The sequence below is a fragment of the Phoca vitulina genome, unplaced genomic scaffold (assembly GCF_004348235.1).
Source record: "Phoca vitulina isolate PV1807 unplaced genomic scaffold, GSC_HSeal_1.0 scaffold1, whole genome shotgun sequence".
Taxonomy (NCBI): domain Eukaryota; kingdom Metazoa; phylum Chordata; class Mammalia; order Carnivora; family Phocidae; genus Phoca; species Phoca vitulina.
In genome coordinates, this window is record NW_022589704.1 from 32,109,638 (window position 1) to 32,129,407 (window position 19,770).

At 36.3% G+C, this 19,770-nt stretch overlaps 1 protein-coding gene across 7 annotated transcripts in view; it reads right to left on the reverse strand.

Moving 5' to 3' along the window:
- Positions 1-408: 408 nt before the first annotated feature.
- Positions 409-19,770, reverse strand: part of LOC116632343 (cytochrome P450 20A1) — a 75,337-nt gene continuing 55,975 nt past the window's right edge. For all 7 annotated transcript variants that reach the window (XM_032404252.1, XM_032404270.1, XM_032404261.1 and 4 more), the window contains 5 exons: positions 18,385-18,505; positions 14,468-14,579; positions 13,201-13,265; positions 2,972-3,061; positions 409-2,834 (listed from right to left, as the gene is read on the reverse strand). In XM_032404252.1, coding sequence (XP_032260143.1) covers positions 2,684-2,834; positions 2,972-3,061; positions 13,201-13,265; positions 14,468-14,579; positions 18,385-18,505 — 539 coding nt within the window. In that variant the 3' untranslated portion in view covers positions 409-2,683. The remainder of the gene's footprint in view (positions 2,835-2,971; positions 3,062-13,200; positions 13,266-14,467; positions 14,580-18,384; positions 18,506-19,770) is intronic.

Sequence of the window (19,770 nt, forward strand, 5' to 3'; positions counted from 1 at the left end):
GCGACTGCCTTCGGCTCAGGTCATGATCCTGGAGTCCCGGGATCGAGTCCCGCATCGGGCTCCCTGTTGAACAGGGAGCCTGCTTCTCCCTCTGACCCTCCCCCCTCTCATGCTCTCTCTATCTCATTCTCTCTCTCAAATAAATAAATAAAATCTTTAAAAAAAAAAAACAAAATAAAACAAAAAAAAAAAACAGCACATGAGTTTTTCATTTTTCCCAAACACATGCACAGAATCAATTCTGCCTTGAATTTTATTAGCACAAAGTGTGGAAGAGCCCTTTCTTTCCATAAAAAAATGTGTTTGTTTTTTTTTAAGAGATGGGAAGGGGGGAGGAGGAAAGGGAGAGAGAGAATCTTAAGCAGGCTCCACACCTGGCGCAGAGCCTGACCCAGGGCTCAATCTCATAACCCTGAGATCACAAGCTGAGCTGAAATCAAGAGCCAAACACTTAACCGCCTGAGCCACCCAGGTGCCCTGTGCTGGTGTTTTTAACAGTAAACTTTTCAACAGTTGAAAAGAATGCAGATCAAAATCAGGTAAGAAATAGTTTTAAAAAACCCAAAAAGCTACAGAATTTAAGAGTCCTGCTTACAGTCAAGCTACAAGCCATTAGTGACACTGAGGCTACTTCAATTCCAGTCATTTGATAAATACAAAGGGCCAAGTAAGAACAACAGTGAATGGACTGACAGTATTTTTATTTTTAAAAAATCCTCTAGAAGATAATTTATGTGTAATGTTTTAAGTTGGTCACGTAACCATGGATAAAACGTGCTTATTTAGCGGATTCTCTTATTTTCCTCAATTCAAATCATTATTAGTAATTATACCTTGGCTCATATATTGGCAATATGCCAATTCTCTCACTCTCTGGCTCAGCTGCCCTGTTTTTGCCTTGATCATTCCTGATCAGGTCTCACTTGCTTTAAAATTCCACTATCTCATCTGATTTTACTGACACTTGGTTTACATATCAAGTGCCTACTCCTAACTTTCCACTGCCAGTTTCCAAACCAGTTAAGGTACTTGGATAACAAAGGAAGATGCTCTAGATCCACAAAACCATACAAAATGATGGGAGGGAATTTAACAGTGTGCCTTTTTGGAAACAACGTGATGCTGGGAACTAAGAATACATTTCTTACAGTTTTAGAATTTAAATTATTCCATAAATTAAATATTTTTGTCAGAAATAAAAGCTGCATCTAATTACTTAAATTCTATCTTAATCACTCCTAACTAGTTCTAAAATGTTAGCTATCTGACCATAAACACAGCATAAAATAACTCAATAACTAGGGTACAAAGTGTGGAAGAGCCCTTGAAACTAAAATTACAAGAGGAATTCAGCAGTGTCAAAAATAAACCCACTTGCAAACAGTTCATTTTTCTTCCTTTCTTCCTATCATTTTTCTTCCTTTCCTCTCTATCTGCACTTGGCATATTTCCTCCAGTTGTTGTCTTAAAAAAAAATTTTTTTTCAAGAACAATGTAACCAAAAAAAGTGAACTAAACTACAGTGCTATCAATAAAAAAGTATTAAATATAAAACTTATCAGTACTCAGTGTAAATTTTCAAAGACAGTTAAAAATATTTTTTAAATAGCCCCAATATTTCTTTGCTTATTAGTGAGGCTGACCCTTTTTTCTAAAAGTTGAATAGCTATTTCCCCTTCTAAAAGTTGTTTATTCATGTCTTTTGGCCATTTATCTATTATGTTTTCTTACCAATTTATTCAAACTATTTATATATCATATAGATATTATCCTTGTCATATATTTTGCAATTTTTTTTTTTAAATTGGTTTTGGTTTGTGGTTAGTGCTTTCTTATTTCTTAATCATTAAGTTCATTATGTGACATAATATGACATAATAGTAACAAATTAGGAATTCAGTTTGTCCCACAAATGAGAATTGATGAAGTAATACAGTGCTACTAAAATTTGCAGCAAAACAGAAGGAAAGACAAGCCTCAATCTTAGTTTGTTACTTAGAAGGAGCACTTCAAAACACATTCAGTCATTTCCAAATGACTCAGAACCATTTAAAATGATGAGCCTTGTATAAGTCATGAAATGAACACTATTATCTGGGAGGCATCAAAGTAAGCAAATACAAGGTGGGTTATTCAACCTAATAACAATGATTAAACATAAGCTAATTTATATTTAGAAAATAAAAATATTAGTCCAAGAAATAAAATTACCCAAGAAATAAAATTATGGGAAGTCCTTGTTTTCCCCCTTTGAAGTGATTTAAAGTATGAAAAGAAGTTAGGATTATGTTTCCCTTTTATGAATATTCAGAAAACATGATTCCCCAAAGTGTGGAAAATAATGTCTCTCTTCAAGAATATTAGAGATCAAACTAAGAAAAATAATATGAAGATAATGGCATAGAAAGTGATAAAACAAAACAAAAACCAAAATACAACAAAAAAAGAACGTGATAAAACAAAAATTAAAACAGAGAGCTTCCTGTTAAAATTATCATTATACTGATGCAATAAGTATGAATGTATTTCATGCATTAAGAAAGTCTGATATGCAAAAACCCAAATTTACATAATGAAGTACTAGTAGGTATTTATATTCCATAGTATTACTTGATTTATAAAAGGATTCAATACAGACTTTTTAAACCATCAATATCCTCAAGAAAGTTAAATGTATAAAATTTTAATATCTCTTTGAAACAGTGATCCAAGCTTCTTCCTTGGGTGATGTTACCAGTTCATACTTGGTTTCAATAAGTTGTCCCTCCACAGAAAGTAGGTGCAGCCTCCTCACCAATACACTCAGAAGTACTGTGGTCACCATATATGCAAACCTAGTCAGGAAGAAAGTTGACTGGTTACTAAAGATTAACAATTATGTTTTAATTATATAGACTGCTCATTCTCATCAGCAGTCATCATCAAAATTCTAAGTATAAAGTCTGGCATCTTTCCTTTCTCTATCACTCACCTCAATTCTGGGCATTCCTGTGTGCCTGAGAATCCAAGCAAGGAGAAAGTTTTCATCATCGATTCATCATCAAACCGGTCTGGATCAAATCTAAAAAGAAGGTTTGGGGCAAATCACAACAGAGCTCCACTGGCATTTTGTCTATTTGTACTATAAAAACATAGGTATATAATAAAGTCTGAAAAGTACTGAAAATAAAAACTGCTGTCACAATTATATTTAATTTCACCTATTAGGGGCAGCTCAGTTGGTAAAAGCGTCTGACTCTTGATTTAGGCTCAGGTCATGATCTCAGGGTCATGGGACTGAGCCCTGCCTTAGGCTCTGTGCCCAGTAGTGGTCGGCTTGAGATCCTCTCCCTCCCTTTCCCTCTGCCCTGAGGGACAGGGCACAGTCCTGGCACAGGCACACACATTCTCTCTCTAAAATAAATAAATAAAAATCTTTAATAAATTTTACCTATTATGTTCTCAAACTATTAAACATATATTTAGTTTCTTTCACTAGATGTATTATTTCTAAACAATAGATACAGAATACATTTCTCTGGAACCAGTAAGGAATGAAACTGTAACATGGGTGTGCATCATTTTATGAGATATAAGGATAAATCATAAAAAATCACATAATGAATATTTAAATTTAAGAGTGCTCAAAATATCTGTTACATGAGACCATCTCATCAATATGCAAAGCGTTTTATACTGCCTCTTCAATTAAAATGTATTTCCTAAAACTGGATATACCAGACTTAAAATTATATTCATCAATTATATTATATCCAGACTTACTAGTAAGTGAGGGAAATGAAGAGGCTAAGAGGGTTTTTCTTATTGTACAGAATTTCATTCTGTAAAAAGTCACTGGTGAAATGGGATATATAGAAACAACCAAAAACGCACCCACTATGGAACATAAAAATTCCTCTCAAAAAAAATGTTAGGGACGCTTGGGTGGCTCAGTCAGTTAAGCATCTCCCTCTGGCTCAGGTCATGATCCCAGGGTCCTGGGATCAAGTCCCGAATCGGGACTCAGTGGGGAGCCTGCTTCTCCCTCTGCCTGCCGTTCTCTCCCATTCTCTCTCTGACAAATAAATAAATAAAATCTTAAAAAAAAACCAAACAAATGTTAAAAGACCTAAACCATGCTATGAGAAAAAAAAAGGAATTCTACTTCATTTTCTTTTGAAAAAGTGTAAATTACCTTTTACTACTGGAATATACTAGACTCACATTATAGTCCACAAAAAATTGTATCAAATAATTTTCCTTTTAAGTTTTTATTTATTTATTTAAGTCATCTCTGGGGCACCTGGCTGGCTCATCTGGCGGAGCATGATCTCAAGGTCATGAGTTCAAGGCCCACGTTGCAAGTAGAGCTTACTTAAAATAAAGTAAATAAAATAAGATTTTTAAAAATTAAATAATCCTGGGGCTCCTGGGTGGCTCAGTTGGTTGAGCATCCAACTCTTGGTTTCAGCTCAGGTCATGATCTCAGGGTTCCTGAGATCGGGTCCTGTGTCGGGCTCCACGCTCAGCAGGGAGTCTGCTTGGGAGTCTTTCTCTCCCACAAAAAAAAACACCTTTTTTTTTTTTTTTTTAAGATTTTATTTACTTATTTGAGAGAGAGCAAAAGCGATCACAGAGGAAGAGAGTTCAGCAGACTCGCCGCTGAGCAGAGAGCCTGATGTGCGGCTCGATCCCAGGACCCTGAGATCATGACCCTAGCCGAAGGCAGATGCCCAACTGACTGAGCCACCCAGGCGCCCCTAAATAAATAAATCTTCAAAAAAAAAAATTAAGTAATCGCTACACCCAAAGTGGGGCTTAAGCTCACAACCCTAAGATCAAGAGTCACACGTTCTTCTGACTGAGCCAGCCAGGCGCCCCAATCAGCTTTTCCTTTTATCAACTATCTTGAAAATGAGACCCTAAATTTTACCCAAAGATATCTATGTATTTTTAGATTGAACAAGAATCAAACTTGGGGTGCCTGGGTGGTGCAGTTGGTTAAGCATCTGCCTTCAGCTTAGGTCATAATCTCAGGGTCCTAGGATCAGGCCCTACACCAGGCTCCCTGCTTAGCAGGGAGCCTGCTTCTTCCTCCCCATTTCCCTGCCACTCCCCCTGCTTGTTCTCTCTCTTTCAAATAAATAAATGAAATCTTAAAAAAAAAAAAGAATGAAACTTAATTTTTCCAATTATTTTGTAAAACACCTCACAATTGGGGTGCCTGGGTGGCCAGTTGGTTAAGTGTCTGACTCTTGGTTTTGACTCAGGTCATGATCTCCTGGTCATTGGATTGAGCCTCATGTTGGGCTCTATGTTCAGTGTGCGGTCTGCTTCAGGTTCCATGTTGGGCTCTGTGCTGAGTGCAGATTCTTCTTCCCTCCCCTCCAGCCCCTCCCTACCTCAAATAAATAAGATATATTTTTTAAGATTTTATTTATTTACTTGAGAGAGAAAGAGAGAGAGCGAGAATGAGAGAGCGAGCACGAGTGGGGGGAGGGACAGAGGAAAAGCAGTCTCCCCACAGAGCAGGAAGCCCGATGCTGAACTTGATCCCAGGACCCCGGGATCATGATCTCAGCCGAAGGCAGACATTTAACTGACTGAGCCACCTAGGCATCCCTAAATAAGATCTTTAAAAACAACAACAACAACAAAAATCCCACAAAAAACCTCACAATTTTAAGGATTAAGAATAAAATGAAAGCCAAACTAAAAACAGTTTCATCCTAAATACTGAGGGATTTTGTTTTTTCAGCTTTACTAAGTATATTTGACAAATAAAATTGTAATATATTTAAAGTATACAATAGGATGATTTGATATACATACACATTGTGAAAGGATCCACTCTCAAGTTAATTAGCACATCTACCACATTATAGAGTTATTATTTTGTGTCTGTGTGATGAGAACACTTAATTTCTACTCTCTTAGCAAATCTCAGTTATGCAATACAGTATTAGCACACATGGTCACCATATTATACATGAGATCCACTGACCTTACTCATCTTATAATTGAAAATTTGTATGCTTTTACTAGCAGCTCCCTATTCCCCCTACCCCTACCCCCAGCCCTGGCAAGGACCATTCTACTCTCTGTTTCTATGTGTTTGACTTTTTTTTTCTTCTCCCAGATTACAAATATAAGTGCTACAATGCAGTTCTCTGTCTGGCTCTTTTCACTTAGCATAATGCTCTCCCATGTTGTGCAAATAGTAGGATTTCCTTCTTTTTTATGGTTCAATAATATTCCACTATATAGACAGATAGGTAGATAGATAGATGATATAGATATATGTATATGTATATAGATACACACACACAGACACACACACACACACACACACACACACATATAGTGGAATATTCACTTCTTTATCCGTTTAACACCTGTTGGGACATCTATTATCAAAAGGACAAGAGATGACAGCCTTTCGGCCGGAACCGCCATCTTCCAGTAATTTGCCAAAATGACCAACGCAAAGGGAAAGAGGAGAGGTACCCGCTATATGTTCTCTAGGCCTTTTAGAAAACATGGAGTTGTTCCTTTGGCCACATACATGCGAATCTATAAGAAAGATGATATTGTGGACATCAAGGGACTGGGCACTGTTCAAAAAGGAATGCCCCACAAATGCTACCATGGCAAAACTGGAAGAGTCAACAATGTTACTCAGCATGCTGTTGGTATTGTTGTAAACAAACAAGTTAAGGGCAAGATTCTTGCCAAGAGAATTAATGTACGCATTGAGCATACTAAACACTCAAGGGCGGAGAGAGCTTCCTGAAGCGTGAAGGAAAATGATCAGAAAAAGAAGGAAGCCAAAGAGAAAGGTACCTGGGTTCAACTGAAGCACCAGCCTGCCCCACCCAGAGAAGCACACTTGGTGAGAACCAATGGAAAGGAGCCCGTGCTGGAACCCATTCCCTATGAATTCATAGCATGATAAATGTAAAGAAAATAAAAGACCTCAAGACTGTAAAAATGTTTCTCTTAATTGAGTAGAAGTGTGGTGTCCTTTCCCCCCAAAAAATATTTAAAGCAAACTTTGTGTCCTAAAAAAAAAAAAAAAAAAGACAAGAGATGACAAATGCTGGCAAGGATGTGGATAAAGCAATCTACACATTTGATGCAGTCTCTATCAAAATACCATCAACTTTTTTCAAAGAAATGGAACAAATAATCCTAAAATTTGTATGGAACCAGAAAAGACCCTGAATAGACAGAGGAATGTTGAAAAAGAAAAGCAAAGCTGGTAGCATCACAATTCCAGACCTCAAGCTCTATTACAAAGCTGTCATCATCAAGACAGTATGGTACTGGCACAAAAATAGACACATAGACCAATGGAACAGAATAGAGAGCCCAGAAATGGACCCTCCACTCTACGGTCAACTAATCTTCAACAAAGCAGGAAAGAATGTCCAGTGGAAAAAAGACAGTCTCTTCAACAAATGGTGTTGGGAAAATTGGACAGCCACATGCAGAAGAATGAAACTGGACCATTTCCTTACACCACACACAAAAAGAGACTCAAAATGGATGAAAGACCTAAATGTGAGACAGGAGTCCATCAAAATCCTAGAGGAGAACACAGGCAGCAACCTCTTCGACCTCAGCCGCAGCAACTTCTTCCTAGAAACATTGCCAAAGGCAAGGGAAGCAAGGGCAAAAATGAACTATTGGGATTTGATCAAGATTAAAAGCTTTTGCACAGCAAAGGAAACAGTCAACAAAACCAAAAGACAACTGACAGAATGGGAGAAGATATTTGCAAATGACATATCAGATAAAGGGCTAGTATCCAAAATCTATAAAGAACTTATCAAACTCAACACCCAAAGAACAAATGATCCAATCAAGAAATGGGCAGAAGACATGAACAGACATTTTTCCAAAGAAGACATCCAAATGGCCAACAGACACATGAAAAAGTGCTCAGCATCGCTCGGCATCAGGGAAATCCAAATCAAAACCTCAATGAGATACCACCTCACACCAGTCAGAAGGGCTAAAATGAACAAGTCAGGAAACAACAGATGTTGGCGGGGATGCGGAGAAAGGGGAACCCTCCTACTCTGTTGGTGGGAATGCAAGCTGGTGCAGCCACTCTGGAAAACAGGATGGAGGTTCCTCAAAAAGTTGAAAATAGAGCTACCGTATGACCCAGCAATGTCACTACTGGGTATTTACCCCAAAGATACAAATGTAGTGATCCGAAGGGGTACGTGCACCCCGATGTTTATAGCAGCAATGTCCACAATAACCAAACTATGGAAAGAGCCAAGATGTCCATCAACAGATGAATGGACAAAGAAGATGTGGTGTACATATATACACAATGGAATATTATGCATCCATCAAAAAAACCAAAATCTTGCCATTTGCAACGACGTGGATGGAACTAGAGGGTATTATGCTAAGCGAAATAAGTCAATCAGATAAAGACATGTATCATATGATCTCACTGATATGAGGAATTCTTAATCTCAGGAAACAAACTGAGGGTTGCTGGAGTGGTGGGGGATGGGAGGGATGGGGTGGCTGGGTGATAGACATGGGGGAGGGTGTGTGCTATGGTGAGAGCTGTGAATTGTGTAAGACTGATGAATCACAGACCTGTACCTCTGAAACAAATAATACATTATATGTTAAAAAAAAAAAAAAAAGAAGATAATAGGAAAGGAAAAATGAAGGGGGGGACATCAGATGAACCATGAGAGACTATGGACTCTGAGAAACAAACTGAAGGTTCTAGAGGGGAGGGGGTGGGGAGATGGGTTAACCTGGTGATGGGTATTAAAGAGGGCACGTATTGAATGGAGCACTGGGTGTTATACGCAAACAATGAATCATGGAACACTACATCAAAAACTAATGATGTAATGTATGGTGATTAACATAACATAATAAAATAAAATTTTTTAAAAAAAGGGAACTCTTGTATACTACTGGTCTGAATGTAAATTGGTACAGCCACAAGGGAAAATAGTATGGAGATTCCTCAAGAAATTAAAAACGAAATTACCGTATGATCCAACAATGCCACTTCTGCATATATATTCAAAGGAAACAGTGTCATTATCTTGAAGAGATACCTGTACTCTCATGTTTATTGCAGTATTATTGGGCCCTAAAAAAGAAGGAAATCCTGATATTTGCACAACATGGATGAACCTGAGCGGAAATCAAAAGCCCGCCACTTAACCAACGAAGCCACCCAGGCAGCCTGGTATACCTTTCTATTTATATTTGTCACCCTCAATTTCTTTCATCAGTGTCTTATGGTTTTCAGACTATAGGTCCTTTACTCAGTTAAATTTATTCCTAGGTTTTGGAGGTTTTTTGTGTAATTTTAAATGGGACTGTTTTCTTAATTTCTCTTTCTCCTAGTTTGTTATTAGTATACAGAAATGCTACAGATTTCTGTATAATAATTTTGTATCCTGAAACTTTACTGAATTCATTTATTAGTTCTAATAGTTCTTTGATGGAGTGTTTAGGGTTTTCCATATATATCACGTCATGTGCAAATAGTGACAATTTTACTTCTTCCTTACCAATTTGGATGCCTTTTATTTCTTTTTCTTATCTGATTGCTGTGGCTAGGACTTCCAGTACTATGTTGAATAAAAGTGATGAGACTGAACATCTCTGTCTTGTTCTTGATCTTAGAGGGAAAGTTTCAGCTCTTCACCACTGAGGATGATGTTGGCTGTGGGTTTGTCATATATGGCCTTTATTATGTTGAGTTATGTTGTTTGGCTATTTGAGGTCTTTTATCATATCATACAAATCTTAGGATTATCTGTTCTAGTTCTGTGTAAAATACCATTGGTATTTTGATAGGGATTGTACTTCGTTAATGTGGAAGCAGTCAAATCCCTTCCTGAGAAAGACTAGAAGATGGGCATTTGCCTGCACCCTTGGGATTAACCTTGGCGGCTAGCCACAGTAAATACCTGCATGCTTATTAACAAGTACTTCTTTGTTTGCTATTGTCCTATGGTACTTATGAATACAAGACCCCCTGGCTATCAGAGTTAGGTAATTTGGGGCATGTCCCTCAGATAGCAGCTATAAAATTGAGGCACTAGATGTGTACACAAGGGAGAGGCCTATGGCTTGGTTTTATTGTTGGAGTGAATTGGGTGCAGGTCATGCCCACTGGCTCCTGCAGGCTTCAGGGAGGATCATGGCCATTACATGGAGATGTGTGCTTACTAGAAGCTGGACCCTCAGGCAGCACCTTCTAAAATATGCAGTCAACCTCCTTCCAGGAAAAGAGTCTTTGCGTGCTACCTCTTTGCTGAGCCCTGGGAGAAAAGCCAGAGGAAATGTTTGTGTTCCCATCATACACTATTAAGAACTACTTCTTTGTTTTCTATAAGCCTGTGGGACTCATGAACACATGCCCTGGTGGCTTTCAGAACTAAGTGTTTTGCAAATCCGTATCTTCAGTGGGAGTCTTCAATCTGGGGCAGTAACTGTGCAGTCCAAACTCTTCAATTCTCAGGGAGAAGCTGGCAGTTGGGGGTTCCCTCCTGATTATATGGCACTGCGCTGGGAGCGGGTTTATTGTAAGAGTGAGTATTTTCTTATTTTCCCAATGTGTAGAAGTCACTCAGCTAGTTTCTGGATTTCTCTCAGAGGGAACTGCTCCATGCATAGCAACACTGAGTGTGCCCAGGAGAGGAGGGAAATTCAGGAGGCTGCTATGTCACCATCTTGGTCCCAGTCCATTCTGAGGTTTTTGATATTTGCCCTCCTCCTTTTCAGTGGAGAATTTTGTATTAGTCTGGTTTTTAAAGTTGATAATATTTCATAATTTAGAGTAAAATTTACATTATTGTGTATTTAAATCATAGAACTTGACCCAGGTTTTCTTGCTCTGAAACACAGACAATATGGTAATAGTTATAATGTATTTCTATCATTTCTTTTTTTTTTAAATTTATTTATTTGAGAGAGAGAGAGAAAGAGAGAGAGTGTGAGCAGGGGGAGGGGCAAAGGGAGAGGGAGAGAATTTCAAGCAGACAACCCACTGAGTGCGGAGCCTGAAACAGGGCTCAAACTCACGACCCTGAGATCATAACTTGAACCAACTTCAAGAGTTGGACACTTAACCGACTGAGCCACCCAGGAGCCCCTCTATCATTTCTTTATAAATAAATCATATCCAGACATTTTTTCTATAGGGAGAATACCTATAGTTAATAGTTAATGTCAGTTACTCACTCAAAAAGAAAACTTCTAAAAACCGTTAACGAAATACCACCACATATCTATTAGAACTAAAATAAAAAACTGATAGTAGTCAGTGCTAATGAGGCTGCAGAGAAGATGAATCTCTCAAACACTGCTGGTGAGAATCTCTGAAAAACAGCCTGGCAATTTCTTGCAAAACTAAACACGCACTAACCATATAACCCAGCAATTGCATCCTTGGGCATTTATTACAAAGAAATGAAATCCTGGGGCACCTGGGTGGCTCAGTTGTTAAGCGTCTGCCTTCGGCTCAGGTCATGATACCACAGTCCTGGGATCGAGCCCTACATCAGGCTCCCTGCTCACCAAGAAGCCTGCTTCTCCCTCTCCCACTCCCCCTGCTAGTGTTCCTGCTCTCACTGTGTCTCTGTCAAATAAATAAATAAAATCTTAAAAAAAAAAAAAAAAAAAAGAAAGAAAAGGAAATCCTATGTTCACACAAAAACCCTTACATGAATGTTCATAGCAGCTTCATTACCAAAACAACCCAAATGTTCTCCAGTGGGTGAAAGGTTGAAAAACCCTGGTATATCCATATTAATAGAATACTATGCAGCTATAAAATGGTATGAATCATACTATGTTGACCTCAAGAGCATTTAGTTTAGTGAAAAAAGTTAATCTTGTCATCCTTGTCTGTGTGACGGTTATATTTAAACAGTAATTAATCAATTGTCTCTACAGGGTCTAACTATCTCAGTTTACGTACATTTTTGTTAGTGTGAATTGTCTCTCAAGGGGGAGGTGCCCATTTCAGAAAGTTTTTCATTATGACAAAACATTATGACTAACATTTCCTAAATCTGATTATATTTGATTCCTGAAAATTATTTCCACATTTTAGCATATATATTTTTTTAATATTTTCAATTTGTAACCTAGATTCTCTGTTTTGAAGGAAGGAATAGTGTCAAAAGTTCCAGCAAATTTCTTATATTTTTCACATTACATTTCAAATTTATAAAAAATTTGGCATTTTCCACATGCTAATTTTTTTAACAATTTTAAAATTGGAAATATTAGTTTTTCTAAATTATAAGCATAAATTTTTCTACCAATGTATATCTTCAATTTTGTTATAAGTCATCTGAAATATAAAATTTACTTTTTACTTATAGCAAATTTTGAAGGATTGCTATTTCATTTATTAATAGATTTCTTTTAGTATCATTATAATATTAAAAACTGAAATGATAAGAACACTTAATAAACCCCTCATTATACTCCAGAAATAGGTACAAATACTTCAACCACGCCACCAACCCTGTCCCACTGCACTTCACACAGCTGTATCTTTTTTAAAGATTTTATTTTTAAGTAAATTCAACACCCAACGTGTGGCTCAAACCTACAACCCCAAGATCAAGAGCTGCATGTTCCAGTGACTGAGCCAGCCAGGCACCCCTACACACCTGTCTTAACCCCAATCAACTCAATATATAACCTTCTACCAGGGCAATAAATCTGAACCTATTTCTTTAAGGTGAATTTTACTTGATGCCTATCTTCTAGGCAAACAGTAGCAGCTTTGTTCTTCACCTTTTCCTTCCCCTGCCATTCTCACATATAACACATATAGAGACAACATATACTTTCTGAATTTGACTAAAGAGATTAATAATCAAGACCAACGGCAGGAAAACAAAGAAATTCCAAAAGAAAACCCAATTACCAACAAAAGAATTCTAAAATTCTATTGAAATTAAAGAATAGTTGTAGAGATTAAATAGATCTTAGGATAGAAGTGATAATAGAAGAGACAAAGAGTAGCAGATAGCAGATTCATGAAAGAAAGAGTAGTGAACAGAAGATACCAAAGGGAAGGTAGTGGCTTGCTTATATCATTGTCACATATTAAATTTTCTCCTCAAAACTTAGAAAAGGAATGCAAAACACACAAACACATACAAATCAATAATCACAAAGATAAAGATAGATATTTCATACTTGTGTGGTGATGGCCAAGTACTGGGATCCTGAAGTACCACACCAAGAGCATAAAGAACAAGGGTCTGCAAAAAAATTACTCTAGTTAGTCAAGGCCTAACAGAGACAAAATGACTGCCAAAAAGCCAACTTATCCTAAATGCTCTTTTAATATAGGTGAGAATAAAATAAAAACAGGAAATAATAATACACAGGTCATTATTTTGATGATATTACAGCGGAGAAGGCCTCCCTAAGCATGTCAAAATCTGGCAGTCATAAAGGAATAACAGACTTAACTATGAAAATTTAAAACCTGCATCCAGTAAAAACAAAACACACCAAAATCACCAGTAAAAGATAAATAATAGGAAAAATATATTTTCCATATAACTGACCGTTAGTATGTACAATATACAAAAAGATGTATAAGCTCACTAGAAAGAAGTGAGTTACAAGCACATAATTCACAAAAAGAAGAAATACAAACTGATAAATATGTACGAAAAGCTGCTCAATCTCTCCAATGATCAGGGAAAAGCAAATTAAAATAATGAGACAGTATTTCATATAAGAAATATATAAAAAATCATAAATCCAGAAGTAGTGAGAATATGGAGAGAAATAGCATTCTCCTACACTGTCGCTGAAAATATAAACTGCCTCTTAGAGGGCAATTTAAATTTAACATAAATAGCACTTTGACCCCAAAATTCTATTTCTAAGGCTCTACTCAATACCTATACAAGTATATAATTTGTAATAACAAAAAAATTAATGTAATCTAAATTTCCATCAATGGAGACTGCTTAAATAAACTGTAACACACTCATGCGATGGAATACTATATATCCATTAAAAATAATGAGTTGGAAAAAAAAATGAGTTGGATCTGTATCAAGTACTAGTTGTACTAATAAGTAATAACCACACCTAATGAAAAAAGCAAATTAATGAATGATACATGAAAAGCAACTTTTCACATATAAATTCAGTTTTTAAAATACACATGTGTATATACACATACAGAGTAATATATATACATAGAAAAAGACCTATAAAAATACACAGTAAAGTATTAACAGTAGTACATGCGAGGAAGGGAGCCTTTCTTTTATATTGCTTATACCCTAAAACAGCATATATTATTCTCATTTAAAATAACTATGTCTTTGATTTAATAATAGGTATCATTTATTAGACATTTTAGACAATACAATTCAAAACCACACGCTAAAAGAGTTGAAAAGAATAACTGAATGAGTTAAGTATACCGAATGTTTCCTACCTCTCTAGGAATAATAAATTTGTCAATCTTTCCTTCAATATCTTGAAGACGGGCAGAAACTGGGGTCAGTCTGGCAGTCCGAACAGTTTCACAAAGTACTTGCCGACAATATCTGTTTTAAAAAGTTTTTTTACAGTTCTTAACTCTGAGAAAGGCAGTTTGAAATGTACATACATTTTTAACAACTTTAATAACCTTTCTAATTGGAAATAGTCACATCATAATTCTAATTTGCTTGAAAATAGGTTATATATTAGAGGTATATAAAGTCCACGTAGGTATAAATTTAAACAAATAAAAACAACTTTAAAAGTACCAGAAGAAAACTCAAAACAGTATTTGTATAATTTTTAAGTAGAAAAGTCCTTTATTATTAATAAATTTAAAAAATTTTAATAAAGAACTTTCCTACTCAAAAATTATAAAAATACCGACACAATGACAGAAACCATAAAGAAAAATACACGTAATCCAACCATGGAAATTTTTTTTTGCATATTTAGAAAAATATTAGGTGTACATCACAATAAGAATAAAAGCTAAAATGTATTGAAATCTTACCAAAAGCCAGTTCTATTAAATACTTTCTAGGTAGTATCTCATTTAATCCTTATAAGAACCTCAGGGATGCTATTATTATTCTAATTTTATAGATTTTTAGAAATAAGGCAATTGTTTAAGATCACATAGCAGGGAAGTGGTATCAACAGGATTCAAACCCAGGTCTACCTTACTCCATAGCCCGTAATCATAAATACTAAACTATTGTATATATCATTAAATAACAATCCCATTTCTAGGACTTTATTAATAGCAACAACTGGAAATATTTTAAAAATGCCAAGCATAGGACTGTTGACTGTTTATAATATTTTAAAAACAACAAAACCAAAAAAGGAAAATCCTTCCTTTCCTCTTTGAACCACTATTTATTGGGTACCTACTACATTAGACGCACCGTGTTAGATACTGAACTACAACAGTGAATAAGACAGATACCCACAAAGGGATTCAAGGTCTACTTGGCAGGGAAAGCGAGAGAGGTAGGGACAGCAAGGGTAACAATTTAAAAAGCACAGTAAGTGTTATGATAAAGGCAGGTCAGGATTTTGGAGAACATACGGCAGGAGCACATAACTAAAGAAAGGATTTTGCAGAGAAATAAGCACTTTAGGCTGAGACCTGCAGAAAAAACTGGAGCTAGGTAGAAGAGAAAGGAAGAATCTAGACAAAGGAGTAGTCTGCAAAAGCCAAGAGATGAGAAAGAGTACTATAGCTTTGAAGAAACAAAAGAATTTCAGTATAGCTAAAACTAAGGTATGAAGAGGCACAAATAACAAGTGATAAGGTGGGAAAGGAATATAAGGCCCAGCTCTTGAAATGCCTCCTAAGCCATGTTGGTGAGTTTAAATTTTAACTTAAGGGCAACCAGAGATCACTGAAAGATTTTAAATTGGGGAGTCATCTGCCCAGATGTTGACTCCTCAGGTATAGAAAGATTACTAGTACAGTGATTCTCAACATTAGAATTAGAGCACATTGGAATCATCTATGAAGCTTTTGAAAACTTCTGATGCCCAAAGACTATTGATTTGGAATTGGTCCTCGGTTATCTTTATGGTTAAAACACCCAAAGTGTTTACTGTGTGCAGTCATAGGCTCCAGTAGCAATTTGAAGACTGGATTAGAGGGCTGCAAGATCCAAGGCTGCTGAAATATCCCAGGCAAGCTGATGGTCTGAATAGTGGGGACAATAAAAAGAACTAAAATTAAACTTCCAGGGACGCCTGGGTGGCTCAGTCGTTTAAGCATCTGCCTTCGGCTCAGGTCATGATCCCAGGGTCCTGGGATCGAGTCCTGCATCAGGCTCCCTGCACGGCGGGGAGCCTGCTTCTCCCTCTGCCTGCGTCTCCCCCTGCTTGTGCCCTCTCTCTCTCTCTTTCTCTGACAAATAAATAAAACCTTTAAAAACAACAACAAACTTCCAACTAAAAGTTATTTGGAAAGTCAAATCAACAGAACTTAATCACTGAGTGTAGTAGAGTTACACATATAAGAATACTGTCCACAAAATATTTAGAGAAAAGATGGAATTTACAGAAGAATTATATTTTTTTTATATTTTAGAACATTTGAAATTTTTTACTTTGAATATATATGTATATAGGCATAGAAAAAATCTGGAAAAATAGTAAAGATAGTTAACAACTGTCATCTCTTTAGGATATATTTACAAAAAACCTTCACCTTCTACTTCATACACTTCTGTATTATAAAAACTTCAAAGGACAAGTATTACTTTTAAAATGAAAAATAGTTATATTCAAGGTAATAAACAAAACTTCCAAGGTTTTGAAGAATTTGTAACAGAAGTCTCCTTATCTTCTTTTCTATAATTAAAAGAGGCTCCAAGGTAGGGTTGGTTGCCTGCTGTCCAGGCGCAGACTTCCAACACCCTAAGCAGTCACAGTTGTTATTTTAAAAAATCCTTTTAGAGTGCCTGGGTGGCTCGGTCGGTTAAGCGTCTGGCTCATGTCATGATCCCGGGGTCCTGGGATCAAGTCCTGCGCATCAGGCTCCCTGCTCAGCAGGGAATCTGCTTCTCCCTCTCCCTCCCCTGCTCTCTCTTTCTCTCTCTGTTCAAATAAATCAATAAAATCTTTTAAAAAAATAAAGAGAAAAAAATCTTTTTAATTAAGGTTATTATCTACATATAAAAATTCATCTATTTTACTTGTATAATGTGATGAATTTTAGTAATTGTGTGTAACTGTGTTACCACAACCACCATCAAGATACAGAACAGTTCCCTCACCCTAAAAACTTTTCTCATTCTCCCTGCTAGTTGATCCCCTCCCCATTTCTGGTCCCAGACAACCACTGATCCCCTTTCTACCACAACAGTTTTGCCTCTTCTAGAATTTCACCTTAAGGAAATTATATTGTATGCAGTCTTTGTGTTTGACTTCTTTCACTTAACATAATGACATTTAACCACATTGTTGTATATATTGATAAGATATTATCTTTTACCACTTGATAATATTCCATGGTACAGATATAACACAACTGGTTTATCTGTTCACCAGCTGATGAACATCTGGGCTGTTTCCAGCTTTTTGCTATCATGAATAATATTGCTATGAACATTTGCATAAAGGTCTCTGTGTGGACATATTTTTTCGCTTCTCTTGGGTAAATGCCTTGGAGAATTTCTGGGTTGTATGGCAAGTGTATGTTTAGCTGCCACACTGTTTTCCAACAGGTCTGTACAATTTTGCATTTCCATCAACAAGATATGAGTGCTTTACTTACTTGAACATCACTGATACTATTTTATATAGTCTAATATAAAGGTTTCCCAAAACTACCTTATTATTTTACTTATTTATCTGACACAGAGAGAGAGCACAAGCAGGGGGAATGGCAGATGGAGAGGGAGAAGCAGGTTCCCCGCTAAGCAAGGAGCCCGATGAGGGGCCCCATCCCAACCTGAGCCAAAGGCAGATGTTTAACCAACTACCTTATGATTTTAAAGAGCAAATTAAATTATCTAATAAAATCTGTATGTAAACATTTTAAGTCCTTTAAAAATATATACCTTTCCTAGATATTATCATTAGCTTTATTTTATTTTATTTTATTTTTTTAAAGATTTTATTTATTTATTTGAGAGAGAGAGAATGAGAGAGAGCACATGAGAGGGGGGAGGGTCAGAGGGAGAAGCAGACTCCCTGCCGAGCAGGGAGCCCGATGCGGGACTCGATCCAGGGACTCCAGGATCATGACCTGAGCTGAAGGCAGTTGCTTAACCAACTGAGCCACCCAGGCGCCCTATCATTAGCTTTAAATAAGATAGTTAAACCAACTCAATTTTACCTGTTAATGATATCCTCTTCTTTTTATTGTATTCTTACCTGAGCCGCTCGATTTTCTCTGGAGTAATAGGATCCTTCCCAAAAACTTGGTCTATCTCTTCATAAAGTTTTTTCTGAACCTCTTCAGAGGTGGTTAAAAAACAGATTGCCCAGGTGCACACTAAGTAAAAATTTACATTCATAACAATGAAAATAGCTAATTGATAGTTTGGATGCAGAATAAGATAAAACATACTATTTTTTTCTTGTGTTTTCCTTCTCTTCTGATATGGAAGACACATAAATGCTACCAAAAAAATACCACGATTATTCACAGGATTTGTACCTCATTGAACATAACATGAATATTTATAGAATACTAAAGAGATCTGCAATTGCTTTCTTAAAACTGGCAAGTAACTGAAGACAAAAATGCATTTTATTTTCGGTTAAATAGTAATGATAATAAATAAACTTCATTATCTGAAGGAGTGTTAAATGGTGGTAACTGTAATGGATTGTCTAGTTCACCCAACCCTGTGTAATAAAAATACTGATTTATTAGTTCCTTCAGGAGACCTAATGAAATGATTCATACAAATCAGAGTAGCAGGAGATTTACCTATAAATCAATATTCTAAATTTTTACTTGTAATGGTAGATACACTGGTTCAGGAATTGGTATCGGTTATTGCTTAGGACAATAGTTCTCTAAAATCACCTGGGAATTGGTTGATGGCACAACCCCACATTCACAGACTCTGATTCAATAGGTTTAGGGTGGAGTCCAGGCATCTGTACTTCCAACAAATACCACAATTATTTTGATGAACACCAAGATTGGAAGATCACTGAACTTACAGGCGTACTTTTGCTTAAAATGGCTTATAGATTATACTCACTGAGGAAATGAAAAGGTAAGAAAATTACATGATGAACATAAAACAGAGAAAATAAGAGAAGTTATATTTCCTGTAGAAATCCACTGGGATTATAATTATTCAAAGAATGGAACTATCCAGATACCTTCCAGATACTAGTACCTCTTACCCTAGATTATGCTTGAGATGACTCTATCTATACTACTTTCTTCTGTGTCAACCACTTTTAAAAATGTATTTAGTAATTTCTACTTCTACTTATTAATGATCTCCTTCTTGAACTAAGGGCTGACTTAAATTTGTCTCACTTTTTTTTTAATGTTTGCCTAATTCACGTATCCAATTCTTATGCCTAGAAAGGACATAATTCATTTTCTGTACTAAATGTTATTATCAATAAAATTAATACCTACCTGGTACTCAACTTTTTTTTATAATTTATTCATATTCAGAGTTTATAAAAAGGCACACGAGTAACTGCCTGTCCTTAACTTTTTCCTACGTATACTTCTTTATTAGGGCTTTTGAATGAACTATAGAATTTCTGCTTCACAAGTGATATGAA